Source organism: Chaetura pelagica, unplaced genomic scaffold, assembly GCF_000747805.2.
Source record: "Chaetura pelagica isolate M959 unplaced genomic scaffold, ChaPel_1.0 scaffold343, whole genome shotgun sequence".
Taxonomy (NCBI): domain Eukaryota; kingdom Metazoa; phylum Chordata; class Aves; order Apodiformes; family Apodidae; genus Chaetura; species Chaetura pelagica.
In genome coordinates, this window is record NW_009952873.1 from 926,990 (window position 1) to 944,211 (window position 17,222).

Here is a 17,222-nt window from a genome sequence, read left to right on the forward strand (position 1 = left end):
AAATTAAACCTATTTGATTGCCAAACAGACAAGTGTGTATAAACACCTTCAGAAACATTCCAAGGTAGAACAGAAGAGAATTTGCTTGGACTTGTTTGCCCAGCTGCTGTCCTCCTTGAGGTGCAACTTTGTCCAGCTGGGAGGAATGATGTCCTCATGACTCCGCTTTCCAGCACCTTAGCCCTTGGAGACGCCACAGGTAGTGAATGTAAGTCCTGCCATCACAGCATGAGACTGAATGGATCTGGCACCTCAGACAATGCCTTCTCAGTGGTAAAATCTGAGAATTTACAGTGGGCTTATGCAAGTTTGACAGATATGTCCATCCTGCCCTCATACGTTGTGGGCTTTGGCTTGTAGAAGATTTGTGATTTAATGGTAGTCAGCAAATATTTATTTGTGGCTCAGGAATATGTCTTGTATGTAATATGGGAAGATCTCATTTAGTTGTAAACTCAAGACTTTCTTCCTTTTCCCCTAAATTGCCAAGGAAGCAATTTTTGAGATGTATTGCTGTGTTGATGAATTTTGACCTTGGAGTGATTCTTTGCTATTTTGTTTGAGAGAGTGTGACCATTTTTTGCCTTGCCTTTGGGACAAGTGGTGTTCTTTAGTTCTTTGATAAATCTATTAAAAGTAGCAAGTAAAAAAACCATAAAAATTCTGTATTGGTTTTTGGTTTAGTTTGTTGGTTGGTTTGTTGTTTGTTTGTTTTTTTGGGGAGGGTTTCCTTGGTTTTCTTTTTTTTGGTTGGCTTTGTTTGTTTTGTTACAAATAGTAAAGGCCTAATTGTAATTAGAGGTAGATGTGAATTTGAACCCCCCCACACACCTGTCTGCTGTAAAGAAAGCTATTTTTTATTTAAAGTCATCTTGTCTTTAACAAAAGGAATAATTCTAAGGTTAATTAAAAGGTGTTTGGTTATTTTTTTTCACCTAGAGACCTCTGTGACAGATAGGAAGGTAAGTGCTCTATTTCTGAAAGAAAGCACTATCTTTAGGAGTAAAGGAGATGTGTCTCTGTAAAAGGAATGACATGATCTATAATTTCTAGTCCTAGCTTTTTAAAAATTTATTTTAAGGAAAAGGGAAGGAAAACAAATTGTCTATTACTCTTCAAAAGCTTTTACTACTGCTCCAGGTACTTGGAAGATGCTGGTGCCACCACCTTTAGCTCAGCTGTCTCTTAAGTGGACTCATGTGAGGAGTGTAGTTAAATCAAATATATGGTACCAATTTTTTTTTTTTTTCCCCTGAAAAAATGTAACAAGCTACAGATCACTTTTTTTTCATTTAAAAAACACATGGAGGGCATCTCCTATGGCTTATGTTGGATGGAAGATCCTGCTGCCCCCTGTTCCTACAGCCCTACAGTGCCAGTTTCTGACCTTTTTTGCCATTCTTTCCTGCTTGTCTACTCATTTATAAATCTATCAGCCCCTCCAAGGTAACGGGGAATAAAAGGTGAATCTGCTCAGTAAATTTTGACAGGGAAAAAGATAAAGGAGAATATGGTGTCCTATGAGATTTGTGCTGATAGCTTTAGCTGTCTGACATTATCACTTGTGGTACACATAGTCCTTTAAACACATTATGGTTGGGTTTCTGTCTTTTTTGCTGTTTTCTCTGAGCTGCCTAGGTGAGCAGATGTTTGTGCTTGCTGGGAAGTCAGGGACATGTAGCTCTGCTGTGCCTGCAGCCCTTGAAAAGCTGGAGTAGAAGAATGTGCAGCTCTGGGGTCAGGGCAGAGGCTGATTTTGCTCAGCATCTAATCGGTCAGTAGAAACCATTTAGAGAAGTGAGAAATAAGATCTGGCTGTGAACAGGGTAACTTTTTTCTCCAGTATAAATTTTGAGCTATAGGCAGCCAGTGGCTTAGGAATTCCTTGTGCCAGAGGCTGCCTCCTGACTGCCTTTTTTTTAATGGCCACAGATGAGTTTCAGCTGTGCAGCAACCCCCCACCTGCTCTTTCTGCCCAGGGGCTCTCACCAGCCTCTCCTTCTAGGCAGGACCCAGCCCCAGGGCCAAGGTGTCAAATACACAAAGTGCCTGTGCAAATTTTGGAAATGTTAATGGCTGGGGAGAGGAGAGAAATCCAGACTGAGCTCTGGATTCACCACAGCACCAGCCTGGCAGTTTGACCTGCTGGCTTGCAGACAGGACCACATGTAGCATAGGATCAGCCGAAGCCTGGCCTGCAAGGACCAGTTCTTCACAAAAGCCTCTGTCTAAACTGAATGCTTTAAAAGGGGTGCTGCCAGCTGCCAGGTATTTCGTGTTTCAGAAATAAGTAGCACCACAGAGGGTTCTGCTGCTCTGTGAGGCTGGTTCATGAGTTTTGGTCTCTGATCTCTGAGCCCTGCCCAAGGGACTGATCTGGCAGCCCTCAATGGCATCAGTCTAAAGCTGTGACTTGCTGTGGGGGAAAAAAGGGCACACAATATGATTTTCCTCTTCAGCTGAACTAATTCCCACATTTTCCTCTTTCCCGTTTGATGTACAGGTTTTATTTGTCTTTCTCCAGCATTCAGTTTCCTTTGCTTATCTGCAATGCTGCAGCCTTGAATAACACCGTGTCCTTCCTAGGGATGTTAGCTAGAGGTTGCTTTCACAATTGCTGATTTTATGAACAACAACTGGAGAAATATTTGATAGCTGGTTCATTTGAAAGCATGATTGTATCTTGGGAACAGAGAACATTCTGTGCATTAGCAGTGCGCTCCCTTCTTTTGCCTCTGGGTCTTTGTTGCTAACCCCCTGGGGTACAGTGGTGGCAGCAAATGGGCACCATAATTAGGCCAGACAAGGTGAGAAGTATTGTGACTACAAGAAGACACTAGTAACTGTGACTCTAAGACACTGAAAAAGTGAATAATAGAAGCAGGTAACTGTGTTGTCTTTTCTGTGATCCTGTGGTTCAGCTCCTCTAAAGGAACATCAGAGCTTCCTGACATGAACCCTTGTATTCGGTACCCTTAGGAAATGTTCATTGTCTTTCCCACAGAATAGGGTGAATATATTTTAATACGGGGACTTCTGGATTTCAGTCACTTACCAGGCCATTGGTAACTGGTGTTGCAGTCTGTAGCTTTCCAAAAGTGAGAGAGGCTGTACTGCTCGGCCCTGCATCACTGATCAAGCTCTGTTCCTTTACTCAAAAATTTTATTCAATGTTTCTAAATTTAGATCCTCCTGGTAAAGGGGAGATAATCTGCTCTCTGAAGTTGAGAAATTACCCACAACAATTAGGAAGTGCTACAACCATTGGGTGATTCTGGTTGCATTTAAGTGTGACAGAGCTTCTCCCGATGGCTGCACAAGGGCTGCAGTGGTGTCACGGGGCAGGGAAGCCCAGATGTCTGCCTGGGTGGTTTAACAGACCTAATGCTGCCCTTCTGTTAGCCTGGTGTCATTCTTTGAGATTGCTGGTGGAAAGCACAAGCTAATTCACTGTGAGGGTGGTGAGACACTGGAACAGGTTACCCAAGGAAGCTGTGGATGCCACTCCCTGGAACTGTTCAAGGCCAGGTGGGATGGAACTTTGAGCAAGCTCGTCTGGTGGGAGGTGCACCTGCCCATGCAGGGGGGTTGGAACTAGATGATCTTTGAGGTCACTTTCAAGCCAACCCATTCCATGATTCTGTGATTCACCCACTTGGGATGGAGGTAAATCTGCAGCTCAGCTTCCCTAAGGAGGCTTGGGTCTCTCCATGGCAGGAGTGGTGGCTGCTGCTGCTGCTTGTGTCAGCAGTGCAGATCACAGTTGTTTTGAACTGTATGTAGCAGTTCAATTTCTTCTGCAAGAGTGAGCCAATGTTAAATTGAGATCAAGTGAAGGGCATTAAGTGAGCTCAAGTCAAAGACATTAATTTTAGCATACAGCATGTCTCAAATTTCCAACAAGTATGGAGACCTCATGTGCAAAAGTATCATTTCAAGTTTAGGTATTGTCTCAAAAGTGATAAAACGACTGCATCAATATGCCATTTTGGGCTAGTTTTCTTTACACAAAATGTGATTGATTTTCTCAGTTTCTCAGCTTTTTCTCAGTTATAAACATTTAGGATTGAACACAGCAGTGTGTGTGTGTATGTGATATGCGTTTGTGTATTTACATACAGCCACACTGTGGTAGACATGCTAATATATACATTCACACTATGCTACACTTACGTATAACTGATATGGGGTGTATCTTAAGTACTGTCTATGCCATCTCAAGAGAGCTGCATACAATAGATCTAGTATCTTGGTAAAGATACCAAAGGTAATAGTATACACTGGTTAGTGTTTGTGTGCTTTCTGGGCATATCAGAAGGAAAAGAGTAGGTAAATATGGAAGGACAGTGTATTGGAATATTTTTTTAAAAGCAAAACGTATCAAAATTTAATAAGTTGCTCTTTTCTGAATAAGAATCTAGAAAGGGGGAAGTTAGTGGTGAATTAAGTTGGATTTTTTTAGTTGATATTTGTTTAATTTTGTGTTATTGCAGAAACTGGAACACAAAGAAGTTTTGGTTGGCTTGTTGTTCCTGATTTTCCCGTTCATCCCAGCCAGCAACCTCTTCTTCAGGGTGGGATTTGTGGTGGCAGAGCGAGTCCTTTACATGCCGAGGTAACTATTGCAATTAAATAACTTTCTAATGAGACCACCGTCCCATCTTCTAAACACAGGCATAATTGCTTCTTCCCTTTTACAGTACTTTGAACATAGTGCTAGTCAGTGTGTTCTCTGCCTTTGAGTTTTGGCTTGATAGCATGAGAGTTTTTTATAGTCAGTTGAGAGCAGATTGCTTGGCAGGAGCAAAGCTATGCAAAATCCTTGTGTTTTTGGTTTTTTTTTAAACATAGATTTTTTTAGTGTGCTTGAAGCAGCTCCATAGAGTGATGATGTGTTATTTCTTGAGGATTGTCCTCCCAGACTATTTCTCTTGGTAGCATTATCAACTTACATTGTCCCTTGTCTTCACCTCAAGGACAGTATCTGAAAAGTTAACCTGTTGTATTTTTATTGTGGTAATGCTCTGCTTTCCCACTTCATTTGGTGGCCAGTAAAACCAAAGGTTAATAGTATTGCTGTCTTAAAAGGCTCCTGGCTTCAGTTGTGCAATATGTGCATGGCCTCCTGCCTGTAAACTATTGACTGCATGGGCATCTAGGGTTGGAGGATTTGCAGTTTTTCAAGAGGATGAGAAAAATCCATCCACTCCTCCAAGCCTGCAGCCTCTGCCCTGGGATTCCCCTGAGCTTCCAGCCTCTAACAATAGTCACTTCAGCAGTCTGGATGCTTCCAATTGCATTTACTGAAGGACAACTTTGAGTTGTTACTTCTGACATATCCACAGTATCTAGACCAGAGGCTGCAGTGGCAGGCAGAGGACAGTAATCCAAGATGCACCAGACTATTGCCCATATACACAAAGTAAAAGAATGCTTGAGGTTGTAAAGGACCTTTAGAGATCATCTGGTCCAAACTCCCTCCTCAAGGAGGGCCACCTAAAGCTGGTTGCCTGAGACCACATCCAGATGGATTTTTTAATAACTCCAAGGAGGAGACTCTACAGCCCCTCTGGGCAACCTGTGCCAGTGAAGTTTGTTACAGCCATGAGCATAAATGGTCATTCTTGAATACTGCAAGTCAGAAAGCCCACTTCTACTCTTGGGTGCAGAGGGTCAGCATTTCTTATCTCTGCTGGAAACTACCACTGTGTATCTGTTGACAAAGCCCAAGTCCTCAATTTCACTCTGGATTACTTTGTGATGACTGCAACATTACTTTTATGTCAAAAAGTGTTTAAATTGTATTAATGTGGATCAAAAAATCCCAAGGACAATGCTTACAGGTGATGTTTTGTAAAGCCATATGCATATTTTGTCAGTTGTCTGCATAAACTCTGTCAAAAAAGGGCTGCTCAATGGTACAAAACTCAAGCTGTGCAGGAGTTATTGCATTTCAAGCTTCTTATGCAGTTAGGCTATATCTCCATGTTCTGCTGTATACTGATTTAGTTTTTGGGTCAAATCCTGCTGACTTGATTAAACATCACTAGCTCTGCTTTTGGTTGCTGAGATTATACCTGGAACAAGCTGCCCAGAGAGGCTGTGGAGTCTCCTTCAACTGGAGACAAACAAAACCCGCCTGGATGAGTTCCTGTGTGATGTGCTCTAGGTGACCCTGCTCTGGCAGGGGGGGTTGGACTAGATGATCTTTCGAGGTCCCTTCCAACCCCTAGGATTCTGTGATTCTGTGAAGTATAGTGAATGAAAGTTGTCCCTCAGAGTTATTTTGCAAATGATACCCTCAACTAATGCATCTTGTATAATTTCAAATTAACTTGGAAATCAGATTGCTTTAAATTCCTGTAACAGAAAATGAGAAAACACATGAAAGCACAAAGCTATTAAGGAAACAGTCAGCTGAACATAGGGTTGTGTTGAGTGGTTGCATTTCTGAATCTCAAAAGAACAACTGTGGAAAATACTTCAGCTGTCAGCAGTTCCTCGTCCTCCTCCAGATGAGACTGCTGATATAATGAGAGGAGGGGCAATGAAGAAGAAAAAAAGGGCTATGTTTGTGCAGAGAAAATCAGCGTTAACATGTGTGCATATAGTTTGTATAATGCTTTTCATGCCCCTCAGGGCTTTTCAGATATATGACCTACAAAGTAGGTAATTGATAGTTGCTGCTTTTTTTTCAGGCAGGAAAGCTGAGGCAGGAGGATTAAATGATTCCTCTGGAGTAAGTTTGTGTCAGAGCCCCTGGACCTCATACTTTGCTCAGATCACTCGTGTCCTGGTTTGCAATATTTGTTTTTTGCTCTTACCCCAGGCTGGCAGGCAGGTGTCATGAAAAGGGAAGGCAAACCCTGCAGTTTGCTGGAGAGGTGGGAAGTTTCTAGCTAAAGGACCTGGAGAGAGCTGAGCTCAGCTCTTGCCTCCGAGTTACCAAGAAGTGAGCTCTCTTGCGTCCTTGGGGTGCAAAATGACATGAGTTGTAAAGGGGGACTTCTGTGAACATTCATAACTATGTCAGAACAAAAACAATATGGTTTGTTTTGTTTGTTTTCTTTTTTTCTGTTGGGAGTGTGACAGTTTAATAACAATGGCTTTAGGAAGGGCTCATGTTCTTTATTTAGAAAAGCCTTTAGATGTTTTCTTACATTACATCCTCAAAAGTGCTTTGCCATTCCTTCTCTAAAACTCAGTTAGAAAGATAGAGGTTGTCATTTAGCTTTATTTAGACAAAAGTCCTCAAACAGATGGAGAGAACTTGGTGGTCTATGTTTTTGGGCTTATGCTGGAAGCTGTTTTTCTATCTATTTCAAATAATAGCTTTTTATTAATATTTATGGATGTGACAGTTGCATATGTATGTCACAGCCTGAAGTCCTAATTCAGTGTTGCTTAGTAGTTACCTGGGCAAAATATGAAGCACTTTCTTTTCAATAAAAGTTAAGGACCCAATGGTTTATGTAAGAGATCTTGTAAACAGAAAGGAGCAAGGAATAAGCCTTTTGCTTGATGTCTAATTATATGGCTGGGCCTTGCCCACTGGGGATTGATGGGTATTTGGAACAATTCCTCTTCTGTCTGCAGACGTGCCTCGGGGGAGAGGGATATAAGCTAAGTAAAAATGGTTGAATGTTTCCCTTAATTTGCTTTAGTAAAACAGAAATACTAGAAGAAAAAAATTCTTGTCTTTAGTTTTCATTTTAGGGTTATAAGCGTTCATTTTTTTTAAATAAGGAATTGTTAATAGTAATACTTTGGCCTGAAAATTTAACAGGACAATTATTTATTATCTTTTAAATTTCAATTTTGTTGTTGTTTTAGTATCCTTAAGAGGAGAAAACATTTTCAGGAGGGCTAGGATATAAAATATCTATCTTGGGAGCAACGGGCAGGATACAACTCTATAGGCCACAGTTTGCCAAAGAGACATCACAACAAATAGCTGGATCAGTGAAAGACTTAAATCACTTTGGGTTTTTCTGCCTTCAGAATGTAGATGTAATTATGTTTACTGTGTATCTGCTAATGCTGCTTAGAACACCACAGGCAGCCAAATTGTTTGAAAATCTAGAATGACTGTGTGCAGCCAGTTGTTCTGAGCAGTAAGCAATTTGTCTATACTTAAACTTGAGCACTGGCTCTTCCTTTCTGTTGCCCTTCCCCATGCAGAAGTTGGAGAGGCAGTGCAAACTCTTGGGTCATCCAGGAGCTTTCTGCCCTACTGATGTACCAGCAAAGCTGGTCACCTCATGGGATTGGAGCTTTCTCACCAGAGCAATTTCTGTGTTTTCCTCATCTTTCACTGCTATCCTGATAACAGTGGCTCCTGGCTGGGCTGATGTATTGTAGCTGGACAACTTAAGCTGTTTTCACAATCTTGTATGAACCAACAAATCACCCAAAACATTGCTACATGCCCTATTTCCAATTTGCTGAAAGCAACAGGCAATTCACTGGTACCTGCACCGTTTTCATGGCAGCTCATTTGTGGTGGGGATTGCAGAGTGCACAGTTACCAGCACAGGCAGTCACAGGTTGCTGTCATTTTTTTCAGCAGCTCCTCACTATATCAAGAATTGCAATGCTAATTGTCAGTACTAGAAGATGAGAATGCTCCTATATACAGGATGGCATTTGCTTCAGCATCTATCTCAGAATCTGCAAGAAAGCCAGCATGGAGAAAAAAGCACACTTGTTTTCTTCAGGAACTGAACACATCATATGAAAGCTTTCCTTGAGCCATACCAGAGCAGGAACAATAAGAATTTTTGCCTTTGCATAAAGCATGGGTTTTTTGTTCTTTGTGCTGATGCATTAATTTCAATTACTGTAACTTTTATTATATTAACATTATTAGCTTTTATAATTTGGAAAAAGAACCTGGTAGGTAGTGGAATAATCTGTACTTTCCATGAACTTGAATATCCTTGAGCAGAAGTCTCCTTTGCTTACAAGGCAACTACTTAAGGAGACTTCCTGGTGTTTTGCTTTCCTGGGAGCATGTTATGCTCTCCACATTATCTTCATTTTCTTAAAGGCCAGTCGTGTCATGGGGTGGTGGTGGGTTTTCAGTTTGCTTTGCCACACCTGTCTTTTAACTTTATTTGAATCTATAAGTTCACCAGAAGCTGAATTCCTTTTAACCTGTATAGAATTCCTTCAGTATTGCATCAGATCCCTTAAGGAATCACCTGATTTGCAGAAGTAAGTTCTCTTTACAATTTGAGTCAAACTGTGACCCTAGAGAAGTCAGCAGTGAAAGGCTCCTTAACTCATGGTTTGGATAGGTGTAGACTTCACTGGGTACAAAACTGACTGCCTGGCTGGGCCCAGAGAGTTCTGGTGAATGGAGTTAAATCCAACTGGTGGCTGGTCACAAGTGGTGTTCCCCAGGGCTCAGGATTGGGTCCAGTTCTCTTGAATATCTTTATCGATGATCTGGATGAGGGGACTAAGTGCTTACTCAGTGAGTTTGCAGGTGACACCAAACTGGGTGGGAGTGTTGATCTGCCTGAGGGTAGGAAGGCTCTGCAGAGGGATTTGGACAGGCTTGATCCATGGGCCAAGGCCAATTTTATGAGGTTCAAGAAGGCCAAGTGCCGGGTCCTGCACCTGGATTGCAACAACTCCAGGCAACTTTACAGGCTTGGGGAAGAGTGGCTGGAAAGCTGCCCAGAAGAACAGGACATGGGGGTGTTGATTGACAGACGGTGGATATGAGCCAGCATTGTGCCCAGGTGGCCAAGAAGGCCAAAAGCATCCTGACTGTATTGATTTGAGCAGCCATCTGCAGAATAGCTCATGGCTGGACACAAGGAGTTGGGACCTGGGCTGAGTCAAGCGGCTCCAGTTCTGCGTCCCCAACTGTTGAACAGGAATAGTAACTCTGCTCTGCCCTTTGGAAGGAGGCAGAGTTCTCATTAGTTAATGAAAATTAACTGCTTGTAGAAAGCCTAAGCACTGCAAGCAGCTTCCTTTCAGCTGCATATCCAATCTTAAACTCCTAGCTTTTGAAGGCTTGCCCACCCCTATTAAGCACTTTAAGGAGGAATCAAAGCAGCGATACTCCTCTGTTAATGCAGGCAAGAAAAGCTGAGATGCTGGTGCCAGGTATTTTGGCAAAAGGCAGCAAAGACATAGGAATAAAAGCTGAAATCATTCTGCAAAGCTGAAAAAGATTAGCTCATGGCGTGCTTGGTCTAGACTGCAGCCTTGCGTTATTTTAACTAAATTTAAAACATGCTTTTGAGAAACATGTTGCATTTTGGCCCTGTGCAATCAATTCAGGAAACAGCTAAGCTTGTGCGGAATATGAGCATTAATGGCTATGCTGGAATGATTTTTGTTTTCTTTGTGATATATTAGGTTAATGGAAAACCTTCAAATGCATTTATTGTGCTCTTGAAGATAATACAGATATGTAAGGATATTGCTTTTAAAAAACAGTAATAAATTAAATTAATGTCATCTTGTGGGCTACTTGGCCATGTTGATTAAAAGAGGAATTCTTATTTACAAGGGAATATGGTGCCCTTAAGAAGATGCCTTGTGAAATTTAATAAAAAATAGTTTCTTATGGGTAGGTTTTGGAGACTTGCAATGGAATTGAATGGGAAATTATGTCCCTACTATAGAACTCCAGAACTTAGTACAGTATTTTAGTTACAAATGTAGCATACAGACCCTTCCTTGATAAAGTATATAAAATTTAGGGAATTTTCTGTGGAATCCCCAAGGAATGATACAGGATCTTTCATTTATAAGATGTTTTCTTTCCATAATGCATAGTCTAATCAAAAGCTTGAAAAGTTTCTGTATTACCTGTAAATATTTCAGAGAGGAATCTGTTGGAAGTGAGATCTTGGACTGAAACACTCTAATGAAGTGATTTTTTTTATCATGTGACTTACTGGAAAAAAAGTGAAGGGAAATGTGTCCAAATGTTAAATGGCCATTCAAAGGTTAGCAAAATTAGTCATTTCTAGTCCATATTTTCTGTCTAACAAGGAAAGTAAGAGTACCTGCATTTTCTGTAATCACATTGTGTTCTGACTAGAAGACCACATTGCTAGTGGAGGTAAATCATTTTGATGACTTGGCTGATTGTGTCTAAGTATCTTTAATATAGGCCTGCATAGCTTTTAATTCAGAGACAAGGACAAAGTCTAACACTAACTCATGTGGTACCTTTCCAAATGAGATGTTTTCTGCCAGTGTTTATGGTTCTATATATCTTTGTATTACGACTTGCAGAGCTTATTCCAGTAAAAGACCTCTTAATTCTGGTGAAAATTGGACACTTTATTCAGCCGACTCAGGAGTAAGTTAAGTATGCTGCCAGTTACTTGGTTGTCACACTGATATTTCTGAGCTGTTAGGCTTGTTTTTTTCCAATGGGATTTATTTTGGATGTTAAATATTATACCTTGATGGTGGTCCTGAAGTCTTTCAAAACCTCTAATAACCAAGGAAAAAAAACAAAACAAAAACGGATATTACTTCCATGTCATCATTACTAGGAGACAAACAGTGCTTTTTCCCTTTGTCCCCAAAACTCTGTACCAGTGAAGAAGTAGGGATGCATAGTGAATGCTGTGTGCGTGTGACAAAGGCACATGCCATATCATCTTTGCCTTTGGACATTTAGTCCAAAAAACATGGCTGTTCCAATAAGTTTTTTCCGGGTAGTTCCTACAGGTTGAGAAAGTTTTGATACGTTTTCCCGTAGAAAACATGACATTTAAGTTAACCCAAAACTTTTTGCCAAGTTGTCCTTACTGCAGTGAAACTTTAGATAAAAATGTTGAAAACAAAAGACTTCTCCAATCCAAGATGAGGTACAGTCAAAAGGACATGGACAAAAATGGACAGATGGATGTAGCCCAGAATTGCTGTTTTGTTGGGACTTCAAGGTTCATCTCTCCCAAACCAGCATTTTTCCAGGATTGTTAGTGCTGGATGTATACCCTGCTGGAGAGATCTGTGGTGGTGGTTTGATCTAACCTGATCTGGACCCATGCTTGCACACCTGTCAAATTAGCCAGCCTGTAGATTGCTGAATTTTAGGCTAGCCTTGGACCAGCTGCAAGAGAAAATCTTGATCCAGCTTGGCAGTACAAAGTAAACTTCTTAAAAATCCTGGAATACATTTAGATCAGTGGAACGTGGTTATTCCAGATCAATAATTGGGCTTTGATGGCTGGAGGACTTTGAGGACCTCAAACTCAGAGCCCTCACACAAGTGCACTCACTTACTGCACCCTCAGCTCTCAGCCTGACCTGGCACAGCGGTTTGAATGCAGGTGACCGAGGTTGCAGAGAGAGCCCTGATTTTCTGGGTTCCTGGTTGTTCTGGATGACCTGAGTGCAAACTAACACGTACATGAAAATACACTGTTTTTCCAGATGAAAACATTTTCAAAAATGTCCAGATTTTATCCTGGCCAAAACCAGGTCCAGCCTTGGAAATCTTGACATTTTTCATAAAACGGCATTTTTGCTACCCTGCCAGCACTGCTCGTCGCTGGAGCTTCATGCCTGAAAGCACATTTTGGGACAGAAGAGCCACTCTGGCCACGCTTATTTTTGCCAGCCCTGCCTTCCACATCTGACTGCTGCTCAGTGAGGCAGGAGCAGCCCACACCAGACACCAAGCACCCTTTTTGCAATCAATTACTTGCCATTAGAGACGTGTGAGCAGAGCTGATGAGTTTAACTGAACTGCTTTTTTCCCCCCTGCAGCAGCAGCCCTGCCTGCAAGCTGCATTTCAGCTGAGTTTGGCTCTTTTTCTGGGTGTGTTTCCTCAGCTCAGGCTGCAGAGCTGGAGCAGCTTGGACTGGGAGCATGAAAAGCGTGTTGTGCCAGGTAACATATGTGTGGGACTGTGGCTTGGAGGCTCGTGGGGAACTGTAAAACCGAGAGAATCAACTGTTTGTGTTCAGCATTTGGACTTGGCAGCAGACACTGCCTTTCTCAAGGCTGTGCTTCCTGCCTCTCTGAAGGGCAGCAGCAGAGTTTGCACTTGGTTTAAGTCATGCACACACGGGTTAAACTTGCTTCACAGCAGCTTGAAAGTGAAGGTTACTTTTTATGGAGGGAAAGGGAGTAATTTTAAAGAAGTGCTGGAAGTCAAGAAGGAGGTTTGCAGCCCAGAAAGAGCCTCCGGGGTGAAGTGTCAAAGCCAAGTGCATTTTCTGGTTTCAGTATAGTTTTGAGATAATCCCTTTTGTGGTATTAGCAGCCTCTGAACAGGGCAATATTTCTTCCATGCTTTGACAGGCTGCTTACAGGCAACTCTTTTCCTAACTGATGTATATGTATGTATGCATCTGCATTCTTATCTAGGCTGAGCTCTGAAATCTGGAGTAACTGCTTTGATTAAATCAGTGGATTTACTCCGAGTTTACATGCATGTAGTTGAGATTAAATCAGTTTTAATAAAAACAAATCAGTTTTAATAAAAATGACCACAACTACTTCACAAGATTTGATATCCCCAAAATAACCATTAAAAAGTGTAAGGAAGGCATCTTTTCTGCATAGTTTCTCCCACCCTTTTTCGCTCCCGACCTTACAGCCCTACCTGGCTGAGTTAGAGAAGGCTGGGGCTGGAGCACTGGAGCCCAGGCAGGTTCCCTCTTGCATGGTGCCTCCAAACTGCAGCACTCAGCCTGCTCTGCCCACACACTCCTTTGTGGAGTGGAAACCTGGGCTGGGCAAAGTCACAACTCGGAAATGCAGTAAGATGCATGACTAGAACATGCCTTGGTTTTCAGGAGCTTTCTGCAGCAGTAGGTATGCAAGGAGTTTCTGGAGGAGGTAAAACTGTTTCCAATGCAGGCAGATTGCTGTAGCAGAATGTCCTGATAAGCCTGGGCTGCGGCACCAACCACCCATGTCTTCGATCAGGTGCCCTTGCCAAGAACCAAGTGCAGCAAAAGCCATTCCTGACTTGGACTAAGAAGTGAGAAACCTGATCCATAGAGGGAGGGAGAACCTGTGTGTAAGCATCGTCAGTAACAGCCTCATCTTGGGAAAGGAGCCACGATGGCCAAAGAAAAAGTTGAATTTTTGACCCAATTGCCTGAGAAGTGCAGCAAAAGCCATTCCTGACTTGGACTAAGAAGTGAGAAACCTGATCCATAGAGGGAGGGAGAACCTGTGTGTAAGCATCGTCAGTAACAGCCTCATCTTGGGAAAGGAGCCACGATGGCCAAAGAAAAAGTTGAATTTTTGACCCAATTGCCTGAGAAGTGTTTGCTGATATGAAGCATCTGCTGGTCTGGCTCTTGTTTTGATCAGGCAATACACATAGGCAACAGTGTCCGTGTGCCACCTCATTCCCATCTGTTCGTGTCTCCTCTCACTTCACTTCCTTACAGGTAGAACGATATTAACAAACCATGGAAATTATAGGCAACAGTCTGTCATTGCACAGCTCCCTGCATGTGATCTGCCAGAAGCACATGGCAATGGCACAGAGGGTTTGCCTGCCAGGAGCAGCCCTGCTGTAATTCAGGGTATGCCTAAGGTACCACTTCAGGACTGCAGGAGTCTGAAATGTGAAGAATCATGAAACTGTTGATTTGTTGGCTCTTTTGCAGAGCTCACCTGCAGCACTGTTGAATTTCTGAAGCCACAGGTTCTCCCATGACAAGTGTGCTCACTGGGAACCCATGGAAAAACTATTGCCATGTTAACCTGTTGGGCTGTTCTTCAGGTCCCACTTCTCATCAGACCCAGGGAGCAAGCTGGCATGGGCTTTTCACAGAGGGGAACAGTTGCTGCAGCAGGCTGCTGCTTATTCTACAGAAGGAAAAAAAAAAGGCAAAAAAAATAGCTTAGCAATTTTATAGTCATCGAGTGGAAAATGGACTTAAATAATAGTGGATTGGGGATTTTACTTGTTTCCCATTGTTTTGTTCTGGTATGAAGTATTTCAGGTAAGTGTTTGCATGGGAGGGGATAACAATGCCAAGAGATAAGCTGTTCAGAAGTGGTTCCCTCTCTCCTTCTCTCTAGGAAGTGCTAGAGTTAACCAAAAACCCAAACAAACCCCAAAACCACAACCCTACAGCCTTGATACATATGCAGATAGCTGTTGAGATGTCTGGAATGTAGTACTTAAGAGTAAGGTTTCTTTAGCAGCAAATAGGTCTTTGATGAAACATCCTTTTGAGACATTTTTATTTTTTTCCTGTAAATGTGTGTGATTAAAATTTGATTTCCTGGCAAGCCAGCACTAATGTTTGATGTGGATTTCAGTCCCCATCGCTCTGAGAAGAACAGCTAATGTATTTTAAATGTTCTCAGTGTTTGTAGGCGATGGCAGGGTTGTGGCAGACGTAATCACAAAGAAAGCCTCTTAAAGTCACCAGGCAAGTTACTTCAATTAAGTGTTGTCTCACCTGTATGGGTCCTTGGCACCACAGCACAGCTGCCAACTTGCTGAAACTCATCGTGGCTTATCTGAAGCCTCATGAGATTGGGAAAAAGGGAAATGGGATGAACTTGCCTCCCATGGGTGAAGCACTGCAGGGGGTTGTCTCTCCAGGTCTAGTAACTTAAGGGTGTGTTGCTGCTGCAGCAACTCCCATCTTAGCAGTCTTGGTGCTTTCCTTGTGCAAAACTTCATTGTCTTGGTACCACAGCTAATTTCTGTACCAGGACTGTTGAGTCTAGTGTGATACAAGTGTGTTGTATGGTAGGAGGGATTATGCATTTTTGGGACTAGGAAGCAACAGTAATATAAATGGGGTTTTTTTGACAGATGCTTAATACATTGGTGTGGAAGCTTTTGTTTAGAGAAGACTGTAGGATCTGGAGGCAAATCTGGATTTGGTCATATTTCACCATAATTATTTGACCTTAAGGTAGAAATGTAAAGAGAGATGTAAAAATTACTAAGAATAATAGCTCTGGGGACGTTGCAGGGAGTTGTTTTGCAAACAGCTTGTGGCATGAAATCACAAATGCACATACTTTCCTGGCAGCAAAAGACACATGAGTCCTTGCTGTGCTTCTGGGAGTCCTTGGCCTGCAAAAGACCTGCAGCCAGGAATGTAGTATCTGCCCTCAGCCAGCGAATGGGCTTGAAATGACCACATCATAAAAAACATGGAAACGTGGAAAAAATGTGGCTCCATCTGACCTCTGCACCGAAAGGTCCCTGACAAGATAATGCAGGTGTGTCTTCCCCACCCTTTCCTTGATGATCTGTGGCAGGAAATTGTCTGAATTTTTAAATCAAGCTTAGCAGATTCTGAAAATAAAAGTATTCACCTACTTCATCATTTCTGATTGCTTTCCTTCTTTTCCTTTCTTTTGGGTTCCCATGCACTTTGCAGTGCAAGTATGTTGGCTGTGGGCTAGTGAGGCTGTAATTGTGGCACGACTACAGCTCAGTGCTAATGTTCTCACAGTTGTCTCCATCTTATTAGACTGTAAATCATACTTCAACCGTGCCCTCTTCAACATTTAACTTTACCCTTTGTGGTTTGGGCTTCTGGTACATTAGCTGCACAATCGCCTTCCAGCAGCCATTTGGGAACCAGTTCTTCTCTGCATTTGTACTTACTGCTGAATCCTGTAGTCTTGCTGCCTTGCTGAGTGTGGAGGTAGAGCTGGCTTTGGGTTACTTATCACTCAGGGAGTCTTGTGGGCTTTTCAGCAAGGTACTTCAGTTTCCAATGTGTGCTCTGCTGTGTTGTGGGTAGAGCCCTGTACTGCAGCTTCGTTACCTTTTCTGACAGTCCCCTGTCAGCAGGAGCAGATCACTTCATTGCCATGTTTCAGGTTCCTGCTCTGTAAGAGGAAAATTGCAGCAGACCTCCCTTACAAAGTACTTTGGGAGCCCTGGATGGCAAGTGCCACACAGAGCTGGGCACTGCTACATACCTGTACTGTGTCATTGTAGGAAAAGCAGGGATGTGAGCTGCAGTCCAAGATGAGCCCTTACTCCTTTGTAGCACCCAGTATTTCTCTGCAAATGTTGGGGACAATGCACTGCAAATGTTTGAGAATAACCCCTGGAAGAAGCACCTTTGCAGTGGCTGTGTAAGCTGTAATGTGATGCTGGCTGTGCCCTGGACAAGCAGACAGAGCCCTTGGAACTCCCAACAGCTGGAGCAGGGTTTGACATAAATACCAAGTTTGCAAGTTTTCTTTTCTGGATGTGTTCATGAGTCTGTTAGAAAAGACCTTTTTTTGA

At 42.4% G+C, this 17,222-nt stretch overlaps 1 protein-coding gene across 1 annotated transcript in view; it reads left to right on the forward strand.

Moving 5' to 3' along the window:
- TMTC1 (transmembrane and tetratricopeptide repeat containing 1) overlaps nucleotides 1-17,222 on the forward strand; it is a 132,177-nt gene that overhangs the window by 67,521 nt on the left and 47,434 nt on the right. Inside the window, exon 8 of the mRNA XM_009995190.1 lies at nucleotides 4,494-4,615. Within this exon, the coding sequence (XP_009993492.1) occupies nucleotides 4,494-4,615 (122 nt within the window). The remainder of the gene's footprint in view (nucleotides 1-4,493; nucleotides 4,616-17,222) is intronic.